Here is a 23,771-nt window from a genome sequence, read left to right on the forward strand (position 1 = left end):
AGTGATGGTCCTCACAGTATAACCTCATGGCCTGGTTCACATCAAGATGTGCAGTTTTTCCCTCCTTTCTTTGTCCCTATTCCTCTTTTTTCCCTGCTGCCTCCAGGCCCTCACACTTCCATTGGCAGGGCACTCACAGCAGGTCTCTGAAGCTGCCCAGCACGAAGGAAGGGACAGAGGGAATCTTCCAAGGGAGCAGTGCCAAGCCATTTAAGACCTCGTGGATCAAAACCAGAACTTTCAGTTTCACCCAGATGTTAACAGAAGCCAGTGCAGGTCACAGAGTGTTGGTGTAAGGATCTTTTTCTAAAATACATGATTTTCTACATAGATTGCTGCTTCTGCACTTGCTCAGCCCTCCCCTTGCATCAGCCCTGGAGCCGCCTCATGTTGAGCCCATCACAGGAATTAGCCCAAGAGGGCACTTCAGACTAAATTCTTACCTGACTTCACACTTTGTACAGTGCCAACCATCCCAGGGTATCTGGTATCTAAATCAGATATTAGTTGTTGAGCTGGCACCATTGTGAGCTGCTTGTTTTCTATAACTACTAACTAGATAACTAGACACCTTCCCCTCTTAAATAAACTGTTTGGGACATTGTACCCACTGATGCCATATGACTTGTGTTATCCACTAAGAATAATCAGTAGATCTGTTAAAGCTTCTGTGATTTCAATTTTTTTTTATGATTTAAAGAAGTACCAAGAAAAATCTACGTTGGGTTAACTGAGGAGTTGTGTGGCAGTGTGCTTTTGGAAAATAGCACGTTGAGCCTTTTTTCCTCCCTGTCTCTCCATGGGTAATTCACTGCACCAGCCCTTGGGGTAAAGTTAATTTAATATGGTCTTTTTGACATTTCTCCTTTCATTTTAACCCTTAATGCTGGGCAGAAAGCTGCCCCTCTGTAGTGTTCCATGGGTCCCTGCCACCCCCAAAAGATTCTTCCTCTTTAAATAACACCACAGTCCAAAAGGCTCTGTCACTTCAAATTTATGCAACCCATGCTGCTTTTGCTGTACTCAAGATTTTTCTTAAGGTTTTGAGGGAGAACAGGTCTGCCTTGTGAGCTTTCCACCCTATCTCCCTTTAACCTCTCAAATCTCTTTGCCTCGTTTCAAGTTTCATTACTTATACTTTGACCAGCTTTACTTGTTGCCAGTTTTAGACTTTCACATTCCAGTTATTATATTCTCTTGGGAATAAAAGCTTGTGTGCTATAAATTTACTTTTCTTTTACAAGAAACAGAATATAGTTCTTTGGAAGTTAATCTATTGTCCCCATTCATCTGATAACCTTTGGGCTGTTTTTTTCTTTGAGAAAGTGAATGAAAACATATTTTAGTGTTCTTATAACAAAGTAGTTTAGTTGAAGAAACCAAAGTATATGGATTTACTGTATTTTGATATAGTTTTACTTTATTTTGATATAGTCTTACAAGAAAGGATCTCAAAGACATAGCATTTAGAAATTTTTACACAGTGGACAACAAATTTAACTAAAACACAATGTGGATTCTCTTTTAATTTTTTTCCATTTACCATGGGAAAATGCATTTCTTTTTAAGTATTTTATTCTTCATAATCCTCCATAAAACTTGAAAATGTCAGTCATCTAGATAATTGAAAACACATAATAAATATATAGTTGTTAAATTAACTACTGAATACATTTAAAGACAAAAGTTCACAGCAAAAAATAAGTTTTTTTCCTTCTAATTATGCATTAAGGAAAAAAAAATACGTTTTACAGTTAGTGAGGTTAAAATATTCTCTTCTGTTTAGTCTTTCATCTTGAGTTTTGAGAAGATGAACTACCATGTTTATCATACTTATTTTGACCTTAACCTTTTTTTAATGAAAGAGACTTAAAATGTCCCAGCTGGCATGTCTCCCACTGTTGTGGAAAAAAAAAAAGAAAAAAGAAGAAAGAAAACTTTGAGTAGCTTTTCCTGTGCAGTAGTTGTAGCAGGCTGAATAAAACCATATAATGTATTAAGCAGAGAGTCAGTAATCTGTTACTTGGAGATGGAATTTGAGACATGTCTTGCCCCCAGTTTGTTATTGAAACCCATAAAGAAACACTGCAGAGAAAAAAAAAGCATAAAACATATTAGTAAGTACAAAAAACCATCCAAATATGCGTTATTTTTATAATTTTGCATCAATAAATACAATCCCAACAATCATCATAACATGTTTTTAATTTTAATGTAAGGTAGTTTGACTCAGTGCAAGGTTTATGTACTGGATCAATAAGTTTGAACTAGGACATTCCCTGTGTTTTTAGTGAAATTTGCAAAATGTGTACCAGCTGGAGATCTGATTCAAGGAATGTTATGGAAACCTCTGCACATTGCCTACAAAAGCAATAACAGGTTTTTAACCAAAATTACAAGTGAGAATTAGCTCTGGGAATGTGTTCTTGTATGAGGATCAAAAGGGCATCGCTTGACATACATCAGAAGATTCTGTATTGGTGCAAAAGTAATGAAATACAAAGATTATCTTTCTTTTTTTAATTAGTTTATGATTTTTTTCACATGTGTGTCTTGCATCAGATTTGCAGGAGATGAGGTGTAGTTATCTTGCTGTCTATATCAGATGTCTGTTAGTGAATATTGGCTGAGAATGGAGAATACCTTGTTCCAGATCACTGCCAGGCACATGTGGAACCAGTGTAAGGCTTCCCAAATAACAGCAGCATTTGGTCAGGGTGAAAGATGAGAAATAATTCAGTGCCTTGGGTCTTATTCTAGTGATGAGCATTCTGTGCTAGTACTCAGAACCTGAAACATATCCTTTTACTTTTTGGCAGTTCCTGCAATTCTAGAAGAGTAAATTACACTTTTTCCTTTGGAACAGAGGGAGAATCAAGCAGACATACACTGTAGCTTATGAATAAGGTTTAGGAGTAAAAGTTTTAGTAACTCCTTATAGGAGTTCTTCCCCTAAAAGCTGTTAGTAGCTGCACACTTTAGCTTCATGTAAAACTTGTCTATGTTGCTGATTATGTTGTATGCAGAATGAGAGTTTTATCTAGATAAAAAGTTCTCTTAGTGTACTAGAAAGAGTGTCCTTCCTGACTGCATTCAAATTATCCATGCTTTATGGGTGTTACTGCTAATTAGTGCAGTATCAAGTTCTTGAAAGCCACACATCAGGAAATGGATGCCCTTGTGCACTGATGGAACTTGTTGGTGTAACAGGGACTTTACTCAATGTGCTCAAAATCTGTGGGAAGTTCCTCTGGATTATTTGAGGTATTATTAACAGTATTTCCGCTGTTCAGCTCTAGTGCCTCAGCTTTTCTGACTTTTCATTCTTAATATAGGAGAAGGTGATAAATTTTTTTAAACAGGGTTTGAATTTCTATGTCACCCTTGAAGTTGGGTGCAGTTGTGGCAAAGCCCTGGAAGGAGCTGTGACTTTGGTCACATAACTATCTAAAAAGTACTTCCTTGAAAGCTGTCAGCGTCCTGGTAACTTGAAAAAAACACCTTCAATGAATATTAAAGAAATATAGCATATTTAAACATTAGGTGTTCATTATCATTTTAGTGGATATCCTAATTTGTTTTTAATCTTTGTGATGCTATTGTGTGAGGAATAGGTAGTGGTAAAGTGATGTTTAAAATCTTGATTATGGTGGCATTATGTAACAGTCACTTTTCAACACAGTTATAGTGTTTCAATTTGCAAATTTTACATACTAAAAAAAAAATCAGTTCAGCAAGCTGCAAACTTTTAAAGACTTTAAATCTGCCAAATTATAGCCACTTATTTTTGCCTGACATATTTTCAGCTTAGACCCACATAGGAGCTGCCAAACTTGTTTCTTTTCATTACCTGTTCTATGTCTGGCTCGAAGTTTAGATTTTAGAAAATGGAAAAAAGCTGTTTGTGAAATCACAAGGCTCTTGAGCTCTTAGTTTCCTCTTAGTATCAACGTTTATTTATTTAGGTTTGGGCTGGGTTTCAAAAGATTGAAATTGGAAACAGAGAAGGTGACTCTGAATACCATTTATCTGTATGTAAGCGAACATTCAATGTACATTTAATTTAAAAAATTGCTGTTTCCTACAAGAGGGAGATATTTTTCACATTGTTAAAACATTTTTAGAGGTCACTAGGTGGTCATGTCACCAGCAGGGAGTTTTTGTTTGGCAGGCTGCATTAGCAGTTAGTAACAAATGCCTCCCATGATTCTGTGTTCAAAAGGAGTTGCTTTGCAAGTAACAAATACTTACAACCTGAGAACTGAAGTATAAAAAGTAGTGACAGGGGAAAATGTTTGGAAATGTAAAACAGCATCTTTAGTGGCCAAATTGGAGTGTTTAGGGAGTTGAAGATTACATATCTACTTTATACTTGAGCAAGGAGTTTACAGAAGCAATAATATTTTCACTACTGCTGTTGTAAGTCTCATCATTTCTAAGGAACTGTAAATTTGCAGCTTACAGAAGTCCTTGGTTTGGGCTGTAATTAACTCTTTCAATATAATTGTCATCAAAGCCTACACACTCATTTTAAATTTATGTGGATTTGCATATTTTATAAATGCCTATAAATATTATTACTTAATCTTCCTCAGATTCAAAATTTTTAAAAAATTAAAAAGAAATAAAACTGAATAACACCAAGTTTATACAGAAAGTTTGGCCAAATCTACACTGGGAGAGAATAGCAGCCATGTCTGAGAAATTCTTTGTAATCTCTGTTGTTTTTCTGGATTGAGATATGGTGTGTAAACATTTGCTAGTGGGACTACAATGGAAATGGTATTTGGAAAGTAAAACTACTGAGAGGTTCAATGAAAATATCTGTTTGTTCTATGTGTAATACATTTAATTTTTAAACAAATGTCATTAGTAGCTGGGACAGCTAAGGATTTCTTCCTTTAAATATAGGGTTCACTTTTTCCTGATGAATATAATAGAGATGTTCTGGTTATTCACATGTATCATTTAGGCCATGTCATCCCACCATGCAAAAGAAATCAGGGAAGGACTCTGAAATAACATAATGCCCATGGTGATGCTAATCTGAAGCAGCTGCTTGACTTAGGGGTGCTTTGATTCACAGTTAAGCCCTGACCCTGGCACCTCTGCTGCTGTATTGCCAAAATCTCCACCGTCCCTAGGCTTTATGCACTCGGATGTCCTCCATAGCTGGCTGTGTTTTTCATTTAAACTGACCTTGTCCAGAGTGAGAACCTCTTGGTAGGAGAGGATCTGTTGGTGGACACACTGCTAAGTCCCAGTTTCACATGAGGGGCACCTTCTATGGAGAGTCTGCAAGGGAAGGACAAAGCCAGAACTGGGATGAATTGGACACGTGGTCGTTTCCTTGGCACCTGGCAATTCATGTTTTCTTAAAACAGAGCTTTGGACTCCTCCAAGAGCATCTCTTGTTGATGGACAGTGCTGAAAGTCTGTGAATGGAGATTCTCTGAAGGATGGCAGGATGAGATCTGCAAGTAATCCCATAAACTCACCTTTACATTTAACTTCCACAGGAAGGAAACTCTAGAATATATGAGATAGGAGAGAGTTGCTGTGCCCTCTGATCCTGTGACCTTGTTAAAACCAGGCCTCCAGTCTGGATGAGCTGAAGAATAATGTGCCCCAGCTGTGCAGGCTGCATGGAGCATGGGGAACCAGGAATCTTTGACAAAAAAAGGTGCTTGGAAAGGCACTTTAGGCCAATTGATACCACATGGTGACCTTATGAGGACTAGAGTCCTTGGGGTCCCTTTTCAGAGTTAGACTTGGACCAAATCTAGCAGCTGGATGTTTTTACTCTGGAGGGTTGCTGTGGTTTAGTAAGCTATACTATTGCTTGTCTGTATTGAATAGGAAAAAACCCCATGCCTGGAATTCTCAATATCTCTATTTTATTATACTCAGAAGACACATTCTGCTAATTTTTTCTGGGGATTCCTGGCAGGAGCAACATGAAACTGAATCCTTACTTCAAGTTCTGCAGTACTAGAGTAGCTTGTGCATTACTGAACATTAGGGTTCATGAAGGTGCAGGAGAGCATTTTCACAGGTCCATGGGCCACTGATAGATCAAGCAAGGAGCAAAGGACTTGTGTTTCTCATGTGTGAATGTGTTTGAGTGTTACCTGTTCTAAAACCTGCCAGCAAGCTCTCCTGTTCCATTTCAGTGTGGACGTTCTGCTCAGGTGAGCTGGTCTGGCTCTTGAGAGAGATGGTTTTGTTCATTATTGGGATATAATCACACAATACCTGGAGGCAGTGATTTTGTGCTCGACACTGACACAGCCTATGACTAATGAGATTTACTTAAAATATTTTCTTGATTAGGATTTTCTGAACTGTGGTCTTACCTGATTGGAATAAACAACAATAAACTCAGTCCAAGAGTTTTATAGCCCTTTGTAGATTTCTCACCATTCAGTTTCTGTGCAAAAAGGATCTGTGGGATATATTGAATATTTTTCAATAACTTAATTTTTCTTTAATCAATTAGGCTGAAGTTACAGGTTTTTTTAAGAATATGTAGGCACATATTTTGCTATGTACATTATGAAACAATTTCAGATTGGTGGGTTTGCAATTGTATATTAAAGAACAGTAGATCACCTTGAAGGTGACAATTGAAAATTGATCTGTGAGTCATTAAATGTTGGGAAATGCTCTTTTTTGTTTTGGTAGCTTCTCTCCTCTCCTGCAGCAACTGGGGTTTCAGTGCTGGAATATTAATTTAAGGTGATTTGTATTAGATTGATCTTAAGAAAATGAATGCCACATCTTTTTAACTTTTATCAAGATCTTTAGCAAATTTCCAGTGAGGGGCAGTAGTCATTGTCAGTAATCATTTCTTTGTGGACTTGGAAATAATTCCTGAGTCTGTTCTGTTACTTGAAAAGCTAAGGCCTCTCTCCACAATCAAAACATATGCTTGTGTTCTTGGAGGAATTTAAGGTGTTTGTGGAAAGGAGTTGGGGAGACAGTTGTGGTTCTGTCCATCTCTCAGTTCAAGACTTGATCATTTTTAAATACACTCTTAAACTCTGGGTATTGTTTTCAGCAGATTTTGATAGTGCTCTGATTTATTCATTTTACTGCATTATGACTGCTGGTTTAGTTACCAGATAATGACACAAACTTAACGATGAGGCACTACAGAGAGTAAACTGCTCTGATAAGTTCTGCCAGGTAGGTTTTAGTTTTATGCAGTTTGTCCACCAATTGTCTGTATATCAGCTGGCTGGAGCTGGGGCTGTTGGGGTGCATGGGGCAGAGATTCCAAGCCAGCCACGTTCCTGGCCAAGGGACAGTGCTGGCACAGCTGCAGGGAGCAGAGGAGCTGTTGGGACTCAGATGAAATGGAAGAGGCAGCAGGACCTGCTAAGACAGAAGAGAGGTGGGTGCAGCATGGGGCTGTGAACAGGCAGGGCATCGAGTTGGGTCACTCAGTGGGACATTGCTCCTTAAGAGATTTTCAGGTGCAAACGGTTGGCAACTAGTGACACTGCTTACAGGCAAATGGAAAGAACTAAAAAATTATTCTCTATTTAGTATTCCAGATCCATCAAAAATTTCACTGGCTAACACCAGCATTTGATTATAACCAGTAAGAGTTATTCTACCTGTTGAAAAAATAGCTATTGAGGAAATACCTATTAGCAGTTCCTCCTTTTATTATATTCTGCATGTCCCTTATTCACTGTAGTGATTACAGAGAAATAAAAATAATTTTCTTTATTATATGAGTGTCTGAAACAGTGTTTTCTTAGAACACATATTTGGAGGTACTGTCAACACACGTGAAACTGTGTTCCCATGCACTTTGCTGATTTGCTTTTCACTTAGGTAGTCAGCACTGATGTGATGAGTTCCTTGCTCAGCTCTCTTGCTTCAAGCTACTCTGCTTCCTGTGAATGTGAGCTGAATATGTCAGCCTTTATAAACATCATATGGACTCTGTTCCTCCCAAACAATTGTAGCTGTTAGTAATTGTTCATTACAGAGTAACTTCCACTAATGTTCAGAAGCATGGAAGTAATTTGGGGAGAAACATACTTTGTTCCTTTGTACTCTGTATATTACCAAACTCTGCCTTAAGGATAAGCTGAAGTCAACTGTAGAACCATGGGCAGTGTTGAAAAGGTAGCTTTAAAATGAATAGAAGAAACAAACCAACTAGGTCTTTGCCAAGTTTTTAATACTTGAATATAGTTTAAATGTTTTAAATATTTTTATTTTACATAGTGTTTCCTAGATTTAAAAATACCTCAGTTCTTTGTTAACTAGAACTTTGTTTTCTGTTGTTAAATCACAGGGTTTTGTAATGAATACAATAATAACCTGCATGCTTTCTTCTTTTTTTTTTTTGGAATCCTGATGTAAATTTTTGGTTTTTTGGTTAATTTTCCAGTCCAGAAAGGACAATGCTGCATTCTCTCTTTCATTGTCTTTTTGGCAAGTTTTTATGTTATTTTCTTATTTGGGGAAGAATTGTTGGAGTCAGCTAGCATGGTTCTCATATGTTTAAAGTAATGTCTAGAATATTTCACATCATTTTATATTCTGAGAGTATCCATTTTCTGTTGTAGTGGGGTGCACATTCAGCAGCAGAAGTACCTGCAGAATTGAGTTGTAGTGACTAAGGAGATCCCTTTGGTGCAGCAGGAAAAAAATCCTACACCTACCATTGTACCTAGGCTTTGATTTGGTTACTGCTGGCTTCTTTGAGCAGCTGAGGTGCCATTATTTCCTCCCACCTGTACTGAATCTGGGCTCATTGCAGAAATTAACAGCTGCTGTTTTATTTCTCATGGCAATGGCACTTCTATTAGCATTCCTCCTTCTAGTGACAGCTCATCTGAAAATGGATCACATTATTTGTGTGAGTCACAAGGCCACCCGGATAGCAATTTCAGCCTGCATTTTCCATAGCAACTGCTTCTTAGGCTGATTCTGCCACAATTCTTTCCAGATGTGCTGTTGATTCAGGTAATGTTCAAAATCCTGCTCAGAAATATATATTTTTTTTTTTGGTCATGGATTCTAGAGCTTATCCATGGTTGCAGTAAGTGCGAATTTGTACATAGTTAAAAAAAAAATTAATCATGGGCATACAGAGCTTCCAGAACATGTCCTCTATTTGATTCTAAAGATTCTAAAGAGGGTTTTTTTTGGTTTTTTTTCTTTTTAATTGCTGAATTTGGTTTTCTTTTCAAAAGCACTAATGATTTTTGTTAGATGGACAGTCCATGTCTTACGTTTTGGAAGGAATTCCTAGATTTTTGTACCATAGCCACTGTAGAAATTCAGCATTTTTTATTAATTCAAATGTTCTTGCAAGCATACCTCTTGTAGGACTATCCCTGGGGAAACCTGATTTTGCTATCTGACCTGTGTTTGGTAGCTGCTTCTGAAACAATCTCAATACCCTCCCAGGAAGATTCCCCTAGGTTATTTTAACATATAAAGAGAATACCCCAACTAGACCAGTCAGTTTCTGACACATACCTGGCTAATAGCTTGAGAAGGAAGTGTTCTAACAATGGAGAGAGATGATAGATAAAATATTGACAAGAAAAAACCACCAGTTTGCTTGACCAACCAACAAACATTAAGAGCCATATAGTTTTTAAATTCTAGTTCACTGATTTTAATTTCAAAGGTATAATCTAGTACTGATTTTCAGTAACTAGTGTAGTTTATGGATTAAGTTATTTTATTATCCATTTTTGTAGTAGAATTTGAACCAACTTGATCTTAGCACAAAAGCAGAGCCTTTTTTCCTGGAATAAAGGTCCTTCAGGTTAAGAAGTTTTGCTAAAGACTGTCAGAAATGTTACTGAAATCAACTTCATGGAGGGACTTCATGTGTTAGTTTAGTAAGAAGTTTTTTATGAAGACTAAACATCCTACAATTCTTTATGGAACTTAAGATATCTCAGTTCTGTTATTTCTACTGTGCTGACTCCTTAATGCCATTCCCACATCCATCCTGTGGCTCTAAACCTGGTCAGACATGGTTTATTCCTCTTTAGTCTGCTTTGAGAAAGCCAGCACACAGTGTCTTCACTGTGAGCCAGGGTGGGTTGTTTTAGAGCCCCAAGACTCTACATATGCATTTTCTAAAATGTCTCCTTAGTCAGAAACAGATTTTCAAACAGTTAACCCACCAAAGAAGATCAATGAGGAAACTTCTTTATGCAAAGTTGAATCATGTGAGGTCTTCATGCTTCTGGCAATGCTTGTGAACAGCTCCATTAGCAGGGAAGTCATATAATTAAATAACATCATGTGGTATCCTATCTCTTTCATTCTCAATCTTTTAAGATACTAATTAGAGAAATATTTGTGTGCTGTTGCCTAATTTCCTCTCTCCTTATAAATAAAATATCTTGCTCCTAATCCAGGCTTTCATTGTCTTTACTAATACTTTTCTATTTTATAGTTATTCATTTCATATGCTGTATTTTGGATGTGCAGTGTTTTATTAAAAATTAAATTTGTTTTTTTTTTTCCACTGAGATAAAGTAATGGGGCAGGGTTTGAATAAATATTCTCTGATACAACATTTTTAGGCAGTTAGGTCTTTAGACATCGTGCACCTAAAGAAATTGCGGCCTGCCAGTTAGAGAAGAAATAAAAATAACTTATCTTCTTTATCCAGTTGTTTACTTTTTTTAATATTAGCTCCAATAATTATTGGTGTTAATACTTGTTTTCTGTGGCTTGTTCGAGGAGTTTCAAATATAATGTAATTGTCAGAAATGATATGTTGAAGTTTCTTCTGTGCCTAGCAATACCTTATCAACCAGGCAAGTTTAACAGAAACATAATTTTACGAAATAAAAATGTTGAGTTGTAATAATTGGTAGAATTTTCTGTATCAATCAAGTTAAGCTATGTAACTTTTAACACACATACTTGTAGAAATAAGTGATGGAGGTCATCATGTTAGTAGAGGTTTTGTTTCCGACTTTACAGATCTAAATTTAAATAGTTAAAATAGGAAAATATCAGCCTTCTTGGGGTGTGTGTGTCAGGTGTGTTTGTTCAAGCATCTGAGGGGTTTCTTGGTTTCAGGTTCACATACAGAGTGCACTGTGACATGTATTTGTGACTGGTGGGATTTACATGGCACTGGTTTACATTGGTCTGATGCCCTGTTTAGTGAGTGAGCATTTCAGCTGTGCCCTGAGATCAGTTATCAAATATGAGTCATGCACTGCCAAAAGAGTGCATTCTGTTAGTTCTCTAGGTCCCATGCAGTTTTATTTATCAAAATTGCTTTCTAATGCACTGTAAACTCAAGGCATGAATTCTAATATATTCATACTGATTTCTATATTTTGTTCCAAAATGGAGCCAGTTTGTGACATATTTTCAATGTGAAAAGTTCAATGTGATCTACATTGGATTTTGTGAGTTTTATGTTTGTTGTTCATAGGGCAGTTCTTTGTAGAATTGTGAAAATTAGAAAGAAGACCTTAAGAAGGAAGACTTCTTTTAAAACCAAATTAATATTTTTGTTTAATTTCCAGTGGAAAGGAAGGAAATGGAGTTTTGTGTATTTTGTGTTTGTATGGATAATTTTCTTGATCAACATTTATTAAAAGCTGAAAAAAGCCCCACTGATTCTTTAATATAATCATCTACTTTGTAACAAATGGTTATTTGGAATGTGTTTTCAACTCAATATTAAGGACAGATTACAATTAAAAAACAAAGGTTGTTTTTTTTTTTAATATCACATTTCTGCATCTCAGTTTTATATGTCTTTGACTCAAATATTTTGAGTTCTCTGCAAATTCATTAAAACCATAATAGCTCTTAATAGTAACATTTTTCCCTGCTTAAACCTTTATTTGGCAGTTCAAAAACATTACCAAGAACTATATTCTAAAGATCAAACCATTCCTCCTCCAAAGCACTTTTATCTTTGTCTTCTATAAACAAAAAAAGCAGTGTTGAAGGATGAGGGGGCTGACAATGACAGATTACCTGTAGCTTTGTTTTCCTGTTTAACTTAGGTGGACCCTGTGCAGTGCCATGTTGTGCTGTAACACAATCCCATGTGCTCAGATCCCATTGCTCTTCCCTGCAATCCCCATTTTTGCATTTCTTTGGCTGTGGCACAGAGCAGGGAGAGGGATTTCATCCAAGTGTTGGTGTCATTCCTGCGGAGAATCAAACAAAGCCAAATGAGCAACAGGAGTCAGTTCCAGTAAAAAGCTGCAGAACTCAGGAATAATTGTCATCTCATTTCTTCTGCTATGCTTTACAGGACTGTGAATTATTTTTTTCCTCTGTGTTTCTCACACAATCTGAAGGTTGTTACGTCTGCTTCTGTGTGAGCTACCTGTTTGAATGAATTGATAATGCAGTAGTTATGGAAGCATGATCTGTGAAACTCTGATGTAATTGCTTTCACAATGTCTTTTCTAGGCCATCTGTTTAACTTATCTGTTCTTTACTTATTTGTTTTACTTATCATTTCTAAAATGTAAGTTATGGAGACATCAGGAGTACAGTGTTATAGGGCTTGAAAAAGTTCCAAGAATTTAAAGGGCAGTTGAGTGCCCAACTTCTTTCTTGAAAACTAGTCCCAAAAGATGGGCATGAAGTTCCTTCTTTGCCTTTTAAAATCTGGATTAGTTTTGTTTTCTTATGCACATTTCAAGTTGCCGTTAAGGAGGAGAAAAGTGATAATAATTTGAAATTGCCAATTAAAAGGCAATGTGGGAGATGTAAGTAGAGGTATGATTATGGGAGTAATGAACTGTGGCTCTGGGAATGTAGAATGGAGGAGAAGGACAGATGGATAAGGAAGCTGCTTTGTCAACAAGCTCCTTGAGGTTATTCAGAATCAGGTCATCTTTTTGCTTTTTTCCTTTTACTCTGAAATTTCATATTAGGAACAGATGAATCTTCCCTTTTCTTCCTGATTTTAGTCTAATCTACATCTAATATAAAATGAATACAGGCGTCATATGGAGGCTATTTGTTGTCCATCTCACATAGTGTAAGCCCTGATACTTATTGCTCACACCTGCTTCCAGCAGAAGACTTGATCAGATGGAAAATTCAAGATTTGATACTTGGATCATGTGAGGAAGTGTTTGGTGGGTTGGAGTGTGGAATGGGTATGTAAGAGCAGGTCCCCCATTTTCTGTCCCACACTTAATGGAGTAGCCCTTTCTTGGTGTGTTTGGGCTGTGGAGCATCAATAGTTGTCTGTGTTTGCTGTTAAGGGAGCCAGGACAACCAAAATGCAATTTCATGCTGTCTTTGTCTTCTGAAAGTATTTTAAAGGGGTTTGTTCTTTGAATACAGTGCAAGATAATTGTTCATTTAAAAGGAGTAATCCATAAATGTGCTTTTGTCAAGCAACTGGAGAGATAAATTTTCTGTCAGAAAAAGCTTTAAAATACCAATAATATTCTGAAGTTTATTTTCTAAGATGCATGCACATCCATAATGGATTAACAGCATGTTTTAACAAACCATTTATTTGCTTTGGGAGTGACAGAGAGAAGCTGTTTCAAACAGGATCTCTCATCACCGTCTATCTCTAGTCACCTCCTACTGAACTTAAGGTTGAATACCGGGGGTCACAAGGGAAAGAAAACAATAATTAAAGTGAAAAAGTTGATTGAACTGGTTTTTTTTTGTCCTTCAGCATGATTAGCATGTAAGAAGCTGGCTGAGTATTGTACTGTATATCATTAGTTCAAACATTTCTGACTTGATTTAGCTTTAATAGTGAGTTTTTAAATTGCATTTCTGTATTTTGTGGAGAACAAAGTAGTAGTAAAGGCAGTAAAAGTTCTCATTAGAAGGTCTCATTTCTATAAATCTTAATCTTGGAATTCTGCTAGATTACAGTTGGACTGTTTCTAAGAACTCACCCCACCTCCCAAAAAGTTGTCATAGGTTCTTTTATTAAAGCTCAAAAAATTATTCTTAGACTAACAGAGGTGGGGAGTAAGGCAGGAGTGTTTACAGAACTCACTTCTAAATTGACTGTGATAAGTGGCAATGCAATGTATTATGATTAGAGGTTTCTGGGAGACTCTTTAAGAAGGTTAACTGCAAGGCAGCTCTCAAAAGAAAGCATTTATCTTAGTGGTCATCCTTCAGTGTTTTATACTACTGAGATTTTTTTGTGGGTGGTTAGAACCATTTTTTTGTGTTTTATTAGCTGTATCTTGAATACCTCCTACTAGCTGAATGACAGTTTAGGGTTATTAAATCTGTTCTTAGTACATTTTTTTATCCTTAGTTAATCTTGACTAAATATATGCTAGTGAGCAACCCTTTTTTCTCAGTTGTTGCCCATATTTGTTAAAAAAATTATTCCATTTGACATTTGTTTAGACTGAAGTTTGATAAAATACTGTATACCATATACTTTTTCAGTTTGGCATTCAACAGAGACTTTCATGGATTTATTTCTTCTTGCATTATCTTATCTTCCCTTCTAGTATGCTAAGACTTCCTTTTCATATTAAGTAATTTTTTCACTCCAGGACAGATGCTTTCACAAATGCAAACTCTGTATGTGTATTGCTAGAGATCCCTAAGATTGCATTTTTCAGGTGTTACGTAACATTTATAATTGAGTTACTTTGCTATCACCTGCTTTCTCTAATCCTAAGTAAGGTATTTTTTTTAATTCAGATTTTTCTTTGACACTACTTCCAGTGACTTTACTAAAAGATTTATATTATTTTATACTTTCTGTTTGTTTGAAATCTATCTCTATTATCAGACTAACAATTGATCATTCCTCCAAGGAAAGGACTCTTTGTATTTGACTGTCACTGAGGAATGACCATTATTGTTACACCTTGGCTAGATATTAGGAGGAAAAAATTTGCTGCTTTCTTCTGCAATTTATGGACATTTCTTCTTGTTCTGTGTGTCATGAATATAGAAAAAAGTATTTCTATTTCAATTTGACATAGCATTTTAGGTTCTCATTACCATGTTGTCACTCAAAGACTATTTATTGTAGTTTTTCCTGATGTTTTCTCATCAGTCATTTCTCTGCCTTTTCCCACATTTTTCAGAGTACTGGATTCAGTATTTCAGCAAAGACTTTTTCTGTAGATGAAAAGACTCACTTCTGCCTTACAATCTATTTTTCTTTTTACTTCTTAATACACTTGCCTTATTCACAACAGATCACCAAGACAGAGTTTCTCCTTACTCTTCTAGACAGCATCTTTGGTTTGTAAAGACCAATTTTATTCCTGTCTTCATGGCACATGAAAATCCCCCCATTCTGAAGCCTCATTGAAATGTGACAAATAGATTTCCTAGTCCATTACTCATTAGTTAATGGAACCATTATACAAACTGGAATTTCGGATAGAACAGAACTTGTGTAAATTCCTGACCATCAGAGTGATAGTGTTTCTTCTGTTCTTTTGTATTGTATATGAAGTGACATTAGGTATAATCAGATTTTTGTGCAAATTTCCTTGGTACCTCTTAGTGGAAGCACTTGGACTGTCAGCCCAGAGCCCCTAGCTGTGAGTGTGCTTATTTAGAGACTCTTGTATTCACTGGCTCTGGGTAAAGGAGACTTGGCCTGAGGTTGCTGTGGGTTGTTGCAGTCTGCCTTTGCCAGGGAGGAGAATTTAATTTCATAAGTTTTGCTTTTCCAGGGAAAAGTTTTCCATCCTCTCCTTGCAATAAGCAGCATATTATAGTGGAAGATAGAAGTTGGGAATCCTAGGAGTTACTTTATGCAGGTGAAAGAAAATTGCACAGAATAATTACCAATGTGGAGCATTTGCTGTTAGGTTTAATATATCTTTTTTAATTTGAGGGTTTACTTTTACTGTAAAAAGTTAGACTCTTTGTTTTGTGGGTTTTTTTGGTGTTAAAAATACTAGCCTGTTATTTATATAACAGATTAGTTTGCCAAAAAAAGAGAGGAAAAACTACTAATAACAAAAGGGATTACTCTTTATAAATATTACTGTTAAAGAATGTCATTTAATCCACTGGTCTAATAAATTATTTTAAAATGTATTTTATTGCTATAATTTATTAAACAATAAGGAGACATTTTGGCTGCAAATAGTGATAACATCTTTGTAGAACTGTGTTTGGATAGTCATTTTTTTCCTGACACAGTAGATAATTAGGAATTATAAATTATGCTTACACTCTTAGGCACGTTAGCTGAGAGTGTATCAGGCTGTATGTTGTTCTTGGTGCCAAATCAGATCCTGATTTTCAAAAATTCTAGCACTCAAACTCATGATGAGTTTCATTTTCTAGCAGCAAAGTAGAAGTGCATGACTTACCTGAGATTTAGGTAAAGACCTTGCCACCAGTTTACATTTTTGAATGAAGTTACATTGTGTTTGTAGGTGAGAAAATCATTATTGTCAGCCACTTTGCTGGCATCTTAACCTTGTTCCTAGTGGCCAGATAATCTCATTTCAAGTGTTTGCTGCAAAAACAGTGAAGTTAATTTTTTAGAAAGGTCACTGAATAGCTAAAATAAATTGCTTCTGCCCATGAGGTTTTGTTCTTCCATTGGAAACTTGAAGTATGATGACAGCATAACAACTTTCAGAGATGTGGGTGAACTAGAGTGCAATATGTAATCAATAGGATATGATAACATAGACATCCTGATCTGTTCTGAGAGGCAGCTTCATAAATGCTTGGATCTCTTCACTTCCAGAGCCTCAGAAGTGTGGGCAAGATCTTTTTCCACCTCTGTCTTCCAGTGACTTAGTGGGGGCTGGATCCTAGGCCATGCAGGAGTAAAGGAGGACATGGCTTTCCTCAGGTGCTCTGTCACAACCTGCATCTTTATTTTGTACTCTGAAGAATAATAATAATGAAATATTTGGGCTTCTCTGTCTTCCCTCTGAAGAGAAGTAGTTAATTAACAAGAATTAAAGCAACTGACCTTTCATTTGGTAGGATAGACCAGCTATGCCAACCTCTTGTTAACCCGGACGCCTGCTCAAATGCCACTTATATTTGAGGCTATTGCTGTTGAGATTATCCATGATAATAAACATGGATAATCTGCTGCCACATCCAGGAATGTGTCAGTGCAGACAGGTGTGGTGCCCACCCTGGGCAGGCCATGTGAGCCAGCCCCAGTCTGGGAGCCATCAGCACTTTGTGTGGCACCGTGCCCTAGCTGAAACACCTTTTCTCTTCTGATAGCTGAGGCTTTGCAGCTGCTCAACAGAGGCTGGCACATATTTGGGTATAATAATAATAATAATAATAATAATAATAATAATAATAATTTGGGTGGCTCCAAGAATGCTGGCAGTGTGAGTTTGCTTTTGCTGTGTTCATCATTCCATGTGGCTGGGGAAGCACTTCCCCAGAAATCCCCACCCTTGTGTCGCGCACTCGTCTCCTCCCAGCTCCACTTAAATTAACTACAAAGATTTAAAAAATATGTTGGCAATAATTTTAGGGGGGGAAGTTTAAACATATATGTGCTGTGGGTTTGATTCAAATCTTGGAGTGTCTCAGTGGACCACTTGTGGTGTCATTTGACAGCAGCTATTTCACATGACTATGAACCATCATTTCCTGGAAGTGCTTGATATGAGTCATTATTTCCTGGAATCAAGTGTTTGGTTACATATTTTCCCAAGCATTTTCCCAAGATAGGAAAATCCCCATCAGCTGAGAAAATACATGCTAGGGTCTGCAAAATTTTGTGGGTTTGGGGCTGCAGAATCCAGAGTGCATATTTTTTAAAGCATGTTGAGTGGCTCTCCTCTCCCATGAAAGCTTTCACCTCATCTGTTACTTTAAAGTGGAGTGGAGAATGTTGCACAGCTGAGCAGTTAAGGTCCCAAGAATGTGTGATCATTTTGGCTGGCAGTACAGAAAATATGGATGTGACTGAATCCTATTATCAGATGTTGAAATGATAGCAAATAATTCAGTAATTCTTCTTCTTCCTCACTAGTCAGGTTTGTGCTTTTACTGCCAATTTAGAGGCAGTGACATGATCTAAACCTCAAAGAAGTAAAATTTCAATATAGCTTCATGTCCTTTTCAACCTTTAATTTAATCCTTTTATTCAATTGTTGGCTTTTTACAGTTGTAATATGTGTGAAATAAATATATATCATTAAAAACCTCACGGGTGACAAGTATTTACAGTGGAATTTGCTATTAGAGGGCAGACATTATATTGGGGTTGGCTGGCATGGAGTTAACCTATACAACTTAAGAATGAACCTAAATATATTCTAAAACCTTGGAAATTCTGAGATGTAGGTTTCTTTAACACACTCACAATGAAAATAGGTAGGTTTGTGATGGTAGCATTAATGTTGAATTGAGATGTTATAACTGGAACATTGTTACACTTCTAACTAACTTTTCTTAGTAATTTTATGACAGCATGCTCTCAGAAAACTCGCTCTCAGAGGAGTGAACCTTATTTAATTTGGAGGAACATATTCTATGCCTATATGCAAAATGCTGTTCCTTTTCTTTGGCTTTAAAGTCACAGGATCCCTTTATTTCTGCCAGGGAACTTGTGTTATCCTGCCTGACATCTGTGGGGAAGGTGAGGCCCTGGCACAGGGTGCCCAGAGCAGCTGTGGCTGCCCTTGGATCCTTGGCAGTGTCCAAGGCCAGGTTGAACTCTGGGGCTTGGGGCACCCTGGGACAGTGGAAGGTGTCCCTGCCATGGCAGGGGTGGCACTGGCTGGGCTTTAAGGTCCTTCCAAACCATTCCATGATTTTATGATAAATTACTTGCTTTCTACAAGTTCAGAGGAAATGGAGTAGCAAAGCACCTTTTCTTTCTATTTTGATGCATTAAAAATCTAATATTTTAATGAAAATGTTATGGAATAGGTACTTGAGCACAACACATAAACAAACTGAGAGTCTTTTATAAATTACTACACAGCAATTTTTATGCATTATTATGAGATTTATAGAAAAGCAATGTACCTATATTTCATTTCAAATTAGCATTATGGATATGCAGCGCTCGGATATATATTTTTTGTGTAATATTGATTATTTAAAATAATTAATAACTGTAATTTAAATTAAGACTGTTGGAGTCTTACAGCATTCTCTTTTAAACATCATTTAACTGGGATTTGAATGAACAAGACAGAATAATAAATGAGACTATTAAAGTGTATGAATAAAATGCAACTGTTTATCTAAAATTGATCCATGTCGCATAACTTCACCTTAAATAAATGGGTTGTTTTTCTTTGACTCCATCAGAAATATTGTCCTATAAATATTTATATTAATACATTAGGAACTTTGAAATAAAAGTGAAATAACTTTCTTGACATTTTTGCTGGCAAGCAAAGGACTGTGAGAATTCCAAACTTTTAGCTCACCTTGACTGTATGAAGTTCATGAGCCGTATTCTTACATTTATTAGCAGTTGGAGCCTAAGGTTAATTTATGATTCATTTATCCATGTTTATTTTTTAATGATTGATCTTATATAGTTCTGGGAAAAGGCACAGGCCATAACATATTCTTTTCTAAAAGCTATTAGGTATTATGTGCTCTTTTTTGGCTGATAAGTCATAGTCTGTCCCCGAATACATTGCAGAAGGTGAATATATTTCTTTTATTTATGAAATTAAAGGACAGATTATGGCCTTGCCAGAGCATGAGCATTTTAGGGTATAAGACACTGCAAGATCTGTGCTTTCAACTGCATGTTGTAAAAAATTGCCTCTGTCTTATCTCCTCACAAACTATTTGTGATGCACCCCTGTGAGTGTCTGTGTTATCCCATATTTGAGTGCTATAAGATTCTGTTTGCTCTCTAAAACTGAGAGGTCAAGATTACAAAGGAAATTATTTCTCATGAACAATCAGATCAAAAACCTAGAATTTTACTTTTAGAAATGTATTTTTGTGTTGACACAGCAAATAATAATAAATCCATAGGAAGACATATAAGTAATATGAGGAAGGCATCCAGAGATTCCTGCACTGAGAGCCCTTGAGTACCAAGTTAACAGGATAATAAAAAAATTGGTTTTATCTCTATCACTTTGCTTTCTTTTATTCAATCTCTGTGATCTGCATAAGTCAAAAGAGATTTGTGTAAGGTATTCTAGAATTCATGAAAGTGAATTACAAAAAAAAATCAAAGATTTTTAAAAGCAAGCATTTCACAGAACTATTGCCAGATATATTGTAGTAAAATAGACTGAGATAAATGGTTGATGAAGCAAATAATGGGAAGTCTATAAAGAGAAATTTTTGGCTAATTAGTTTATTTCATTATTTGGTTAGATGTGACAGTGTTTGCTATTTAAAGTGTTCAGAAGGTAAATGATTGTTCTCCTAGTGATTGAAAGAAGCATCTCACATAGTGTGGTATAGCAGTTTATGTTCTGTTTTAAATGAGAATTTAACTATTTTAATTTTATTTATTTTATCAGACAGGAAGCTTTGCTTGCTGCAATTAGTGAAAAAGATGCAAATATTGCCTTGCTTGAGCTGTCTGCTTCAAAGAAAAAGAAGACTCAAGATGAAGTAATGGCTCTAAAACGAGAGAAGGACAGATTAGTACATCAGTTAAAACAGCAGGTGGGGAGACTTTACTTTTCATACTTTCATGGCCACAGACAACTGGCACTATTTTCATTTGTACTGTTCTATGCTGATGTCCTTTTGGAAGTGTTCAAGCCAGGTCTGACCTGTGTCAGCAGTTGCACAAGGTAGGATGTGCTCCATTTAAGTGTTTATTGCTTCTCTGGAGTTGTTAAGAATTAGCTGCACATTTACTTGGCTCACATTATATGCAGCCAATGCATTTTGTTTTGCCTCTTCATACAGTTTCCAGCCTTCTTAATTCTGTGAAAGAGGACAGCAGATGCTCTTTGCCTAAAGGAAGATCTGTCCATTCTCTTGACTCATTTTAACCTACTCTTGTTCAGTTATTTGCTTATCTGTTGTAAAATAATTGTCTTTTCAGAAGGTTTCAGGCTTTCTGAGAGGTTATCTAGAAATTGTGATTATCCATAAAATAATTCTCAAATGGGTAAACATCACTGTGTCTCCAACACTCTAAGTAATTTGAAGTTTAAATAAAAGCACTGAGTTAAAAAACCCTCTAGAAACAGATGATATCACATATGTTCTGGCCATGATGCAACTGTCACCAGGTCAGTCGGCTGCTCAGGATACTTTTCATCAAAATCTATATGATAAATAGGCAGGTATGCTTCATGCTTTTTATCACATCATCCTGCTGTGCTGCACCAGAGCAGATGATGTTGAGTTCCAAATAATTTTGGGGATTTTTGTTTTGGTTTGCTTTGGAAAAGAGAGGGTGCTTATTTTCTTTTTTAGACATCTCCCTTTTTTACCTTCATCTTAGGTCACTGAAGACTAAATGAATACACCCCTTTGCCATGTTCCATGATACCTTTAAATATCAAGGATTTTTAAAAAATGTTCATCAGAGATCTGGGCCACTGTTTTGTTGTTGTGCTTGTTTTGTTTTTGCTGTTGTACCTTTAAGCTATTGCTGGAAAGTGTTCAAAACATTGATAGGTGTCTTCAGACAGAGAGAAGGAAGAGGATTGCTAGAGAAGCATTGTGTTGGAGAACTTCAGTTAGAATTGTAACCAAATACTTCAAATACCTCCATTATTTATAGCGATAAAGATCTTCAGTAAAGCTATTTAACTAGATTAAATTGATGCCAAAATAATCTCCCTGTTATCTCAGACACCACAAAAAAAGAATCACCAGGAACAGGAATGTGGTTTAACTAGGTCACCCCTTTATTACACTTAAGAATTATCTGATAATAGCGGTTGTAGACTTCACTCATACTTCTTTAATCCCTCTGGGGAGAGCCACTGCCTACCCCAGAGGTTTCTGGTGTGCATCCAGCACAAAGGCTTGCTCTGCCTGTGCTGGGCAGGGGCAGATTGCCCTGTGGGGTTCAGTTCCTCTCTTTCCTTGGGAGATGCTCCCTCTCGAGCTGTTCCTGATTCTCGAGAGCTGCAGTGAATGTTCAGCTGCAGCACTGCTTGTTTTCTTCTGCTCTTATGTGTCCCATCCTCCATTTCCACAGCTGTTACACTGCTGAAAGAGAGAATTCAAAAAAGCCCAACTTCTCCAGCCTAATGTGATCATCAAAGGAGAAATATTTATAAATATTAGAAGATGAATCAGTAAATAATGCTAAACATTAACAGAAAGCCCTAAATTCATCCCTGTTCTATATTGTAAGAGGAATTTTTGCTTTGAGAGGCAAAATAACATGCTGGTCCATGATAAAAAAAAAAATAAAATCTGTATTCCTCTCATATATATCCACATTTTCTGGCCTTTGTGAATGTCAAATACATTGGAAACCCCTATTAAGACATTGATTTCAAAATAATTTATCACAATTTTTCCCACTGCAAAATAAAAAGAGGCGTCTTAGAGAAATGAAATATTCTGCCTTTGTCAGGAAATGGGAATATTTATGATTTATTTTAATAAAGCTACAGATAGGCATATCATATTTTAAAGATTAAAATGTTATTTATATGAATGAGTTGAGCCATCTTTTTATGGCTTGTGACTGTGTGAGTTTAAGTAAAAGTTCTGTTATTTTTAAGCTGGAAGAAGAGAATTGTTTTTATGTCAAAACCTAGATAACCTAGAAAAATTATTTGTATCACAGTGTATTCAGCTGTAAAATTAGTTGTAATAATTCTGACCTCTGTGTTGCAAATACATTTTCTCACAAGAAACAAACATTTAATTGTAATGATTTAAATACAATTTAGCAGCTGCAATCTGTCAGTTAAATATTTATTGTTTACTGCTTAAATAATTGGGAAACATAGTAATACACTCCCAGCAAAACAAAACCACTGGAATTCCTTTGATTCATACACCAAATGCTATATTTTGAGAGCTGTAGAACTTTGTAGTAGGCTTTAAATAAACCTTTCAGTAATACAGTATTAAACAAAATTACCATGTGGGTTTGGCTGAGTGATTACATAATGTGCATAATCACCCTGGCCAAGATTCCTTTTGAGAATTCTGAGAAGGTATTTTTAGATAAATTTGTACAGTGATGCAATCCTTCATGAAATAATTAGCTAAAAAGTCAATTTTTAGAACATCTCAAGAGATTTTGGGAAGAGCAGAAGACACTGGTATGTCACTGATTCATCCTGAACATGGATACTGAGAGAAAATGTCCCAGTTGTCTCTTTTCACTTGTAGGATATAGTGCCAAAAATGTAAGTGCAGTTGGCCAAAATGCAAGGTCTTCTAACTCCTTGAGAGCATTTTATTTTTCTTCTCAAAACATGAAATTAGAAACCTTTCCAGTGCTTTCAGGGCTGCAGGTGTACAGAATACTCTGGCCAGAGGCAAAGCTGGTGTTTGGCAGAGTTTTTTAGTTCACTGCTCTATATTTCATCACATCAACATATTGCTAATGCAGCAAAAAGGGTGAGAAACCATCATGGAATTTAAAAAATGTGTGTAATCATACTTCCTCAGCAAACTAACAGCTAGCAATATTTTCTCTTGCATGTAATACACAGAATTATTTCTCACTAATTACCTTGTAAATATTTAAAAAATCTTTCAGCAGCAAAGAGTAAAGTGGAATTGTAGGCAGCATGTTGCATTACAGATACTGTTCCAGTTAAATACTTCAGCAACCTTGCTACTCTGATATTATGGTGGTGACATCAAGTATTCAAGAACAACAAAATACCCCAAGTTGCATTTTCCCTAATAGAGAA

The 23,771-nt window shown here is 36.3% G+C and overlaps 1 protein-coding gene across 11 annotated transcripts in view; it reads left to right on the top strand.

Moving 5' to 3' along the window:
- Nucleotides 1-23,771, top strand: part of ERC2 (ELKS/RAB6-interacting/CAST family member 2) — a 407,180-nt gene that overhangs the window by 251,205 nt on the left and 132,204 nt on the right. For all 11 annotated transcript variants that reach the window (XR_011681174.1, XR_011681175.1, XR_011681176.1 and 8 more), the window contains one exon: nt 20,442-20,589. Coding sequence is in view for 1 of the 11 variants with exons in the window: in XM_071439763.1 (XP_071295864.1) it covers nt 20,442-20,589 (148 nt within the window). In the remaining 10 variants the exon portion in view is untranslated. The remainder of the gene's footprint in view (nt 1-20,441; nt 20,590-23,771) is intronic.

This window comes from Agelaius tricolor, unplaced genomic scaffold (assembly GCF_023055355.1).
Source record: "Agelaius tricolor isolate 1412-34295 unplaced genomic scaffold, bAgeTri1.0.p SCAF_14, whole genome shotgun sequence".
Classification (NCBI taxonomy): Eukaryota; Metazoa; Chordata; class Aves; order Passeriformes; family Icteridae; genus Agelaius; species Agelaius tricolor.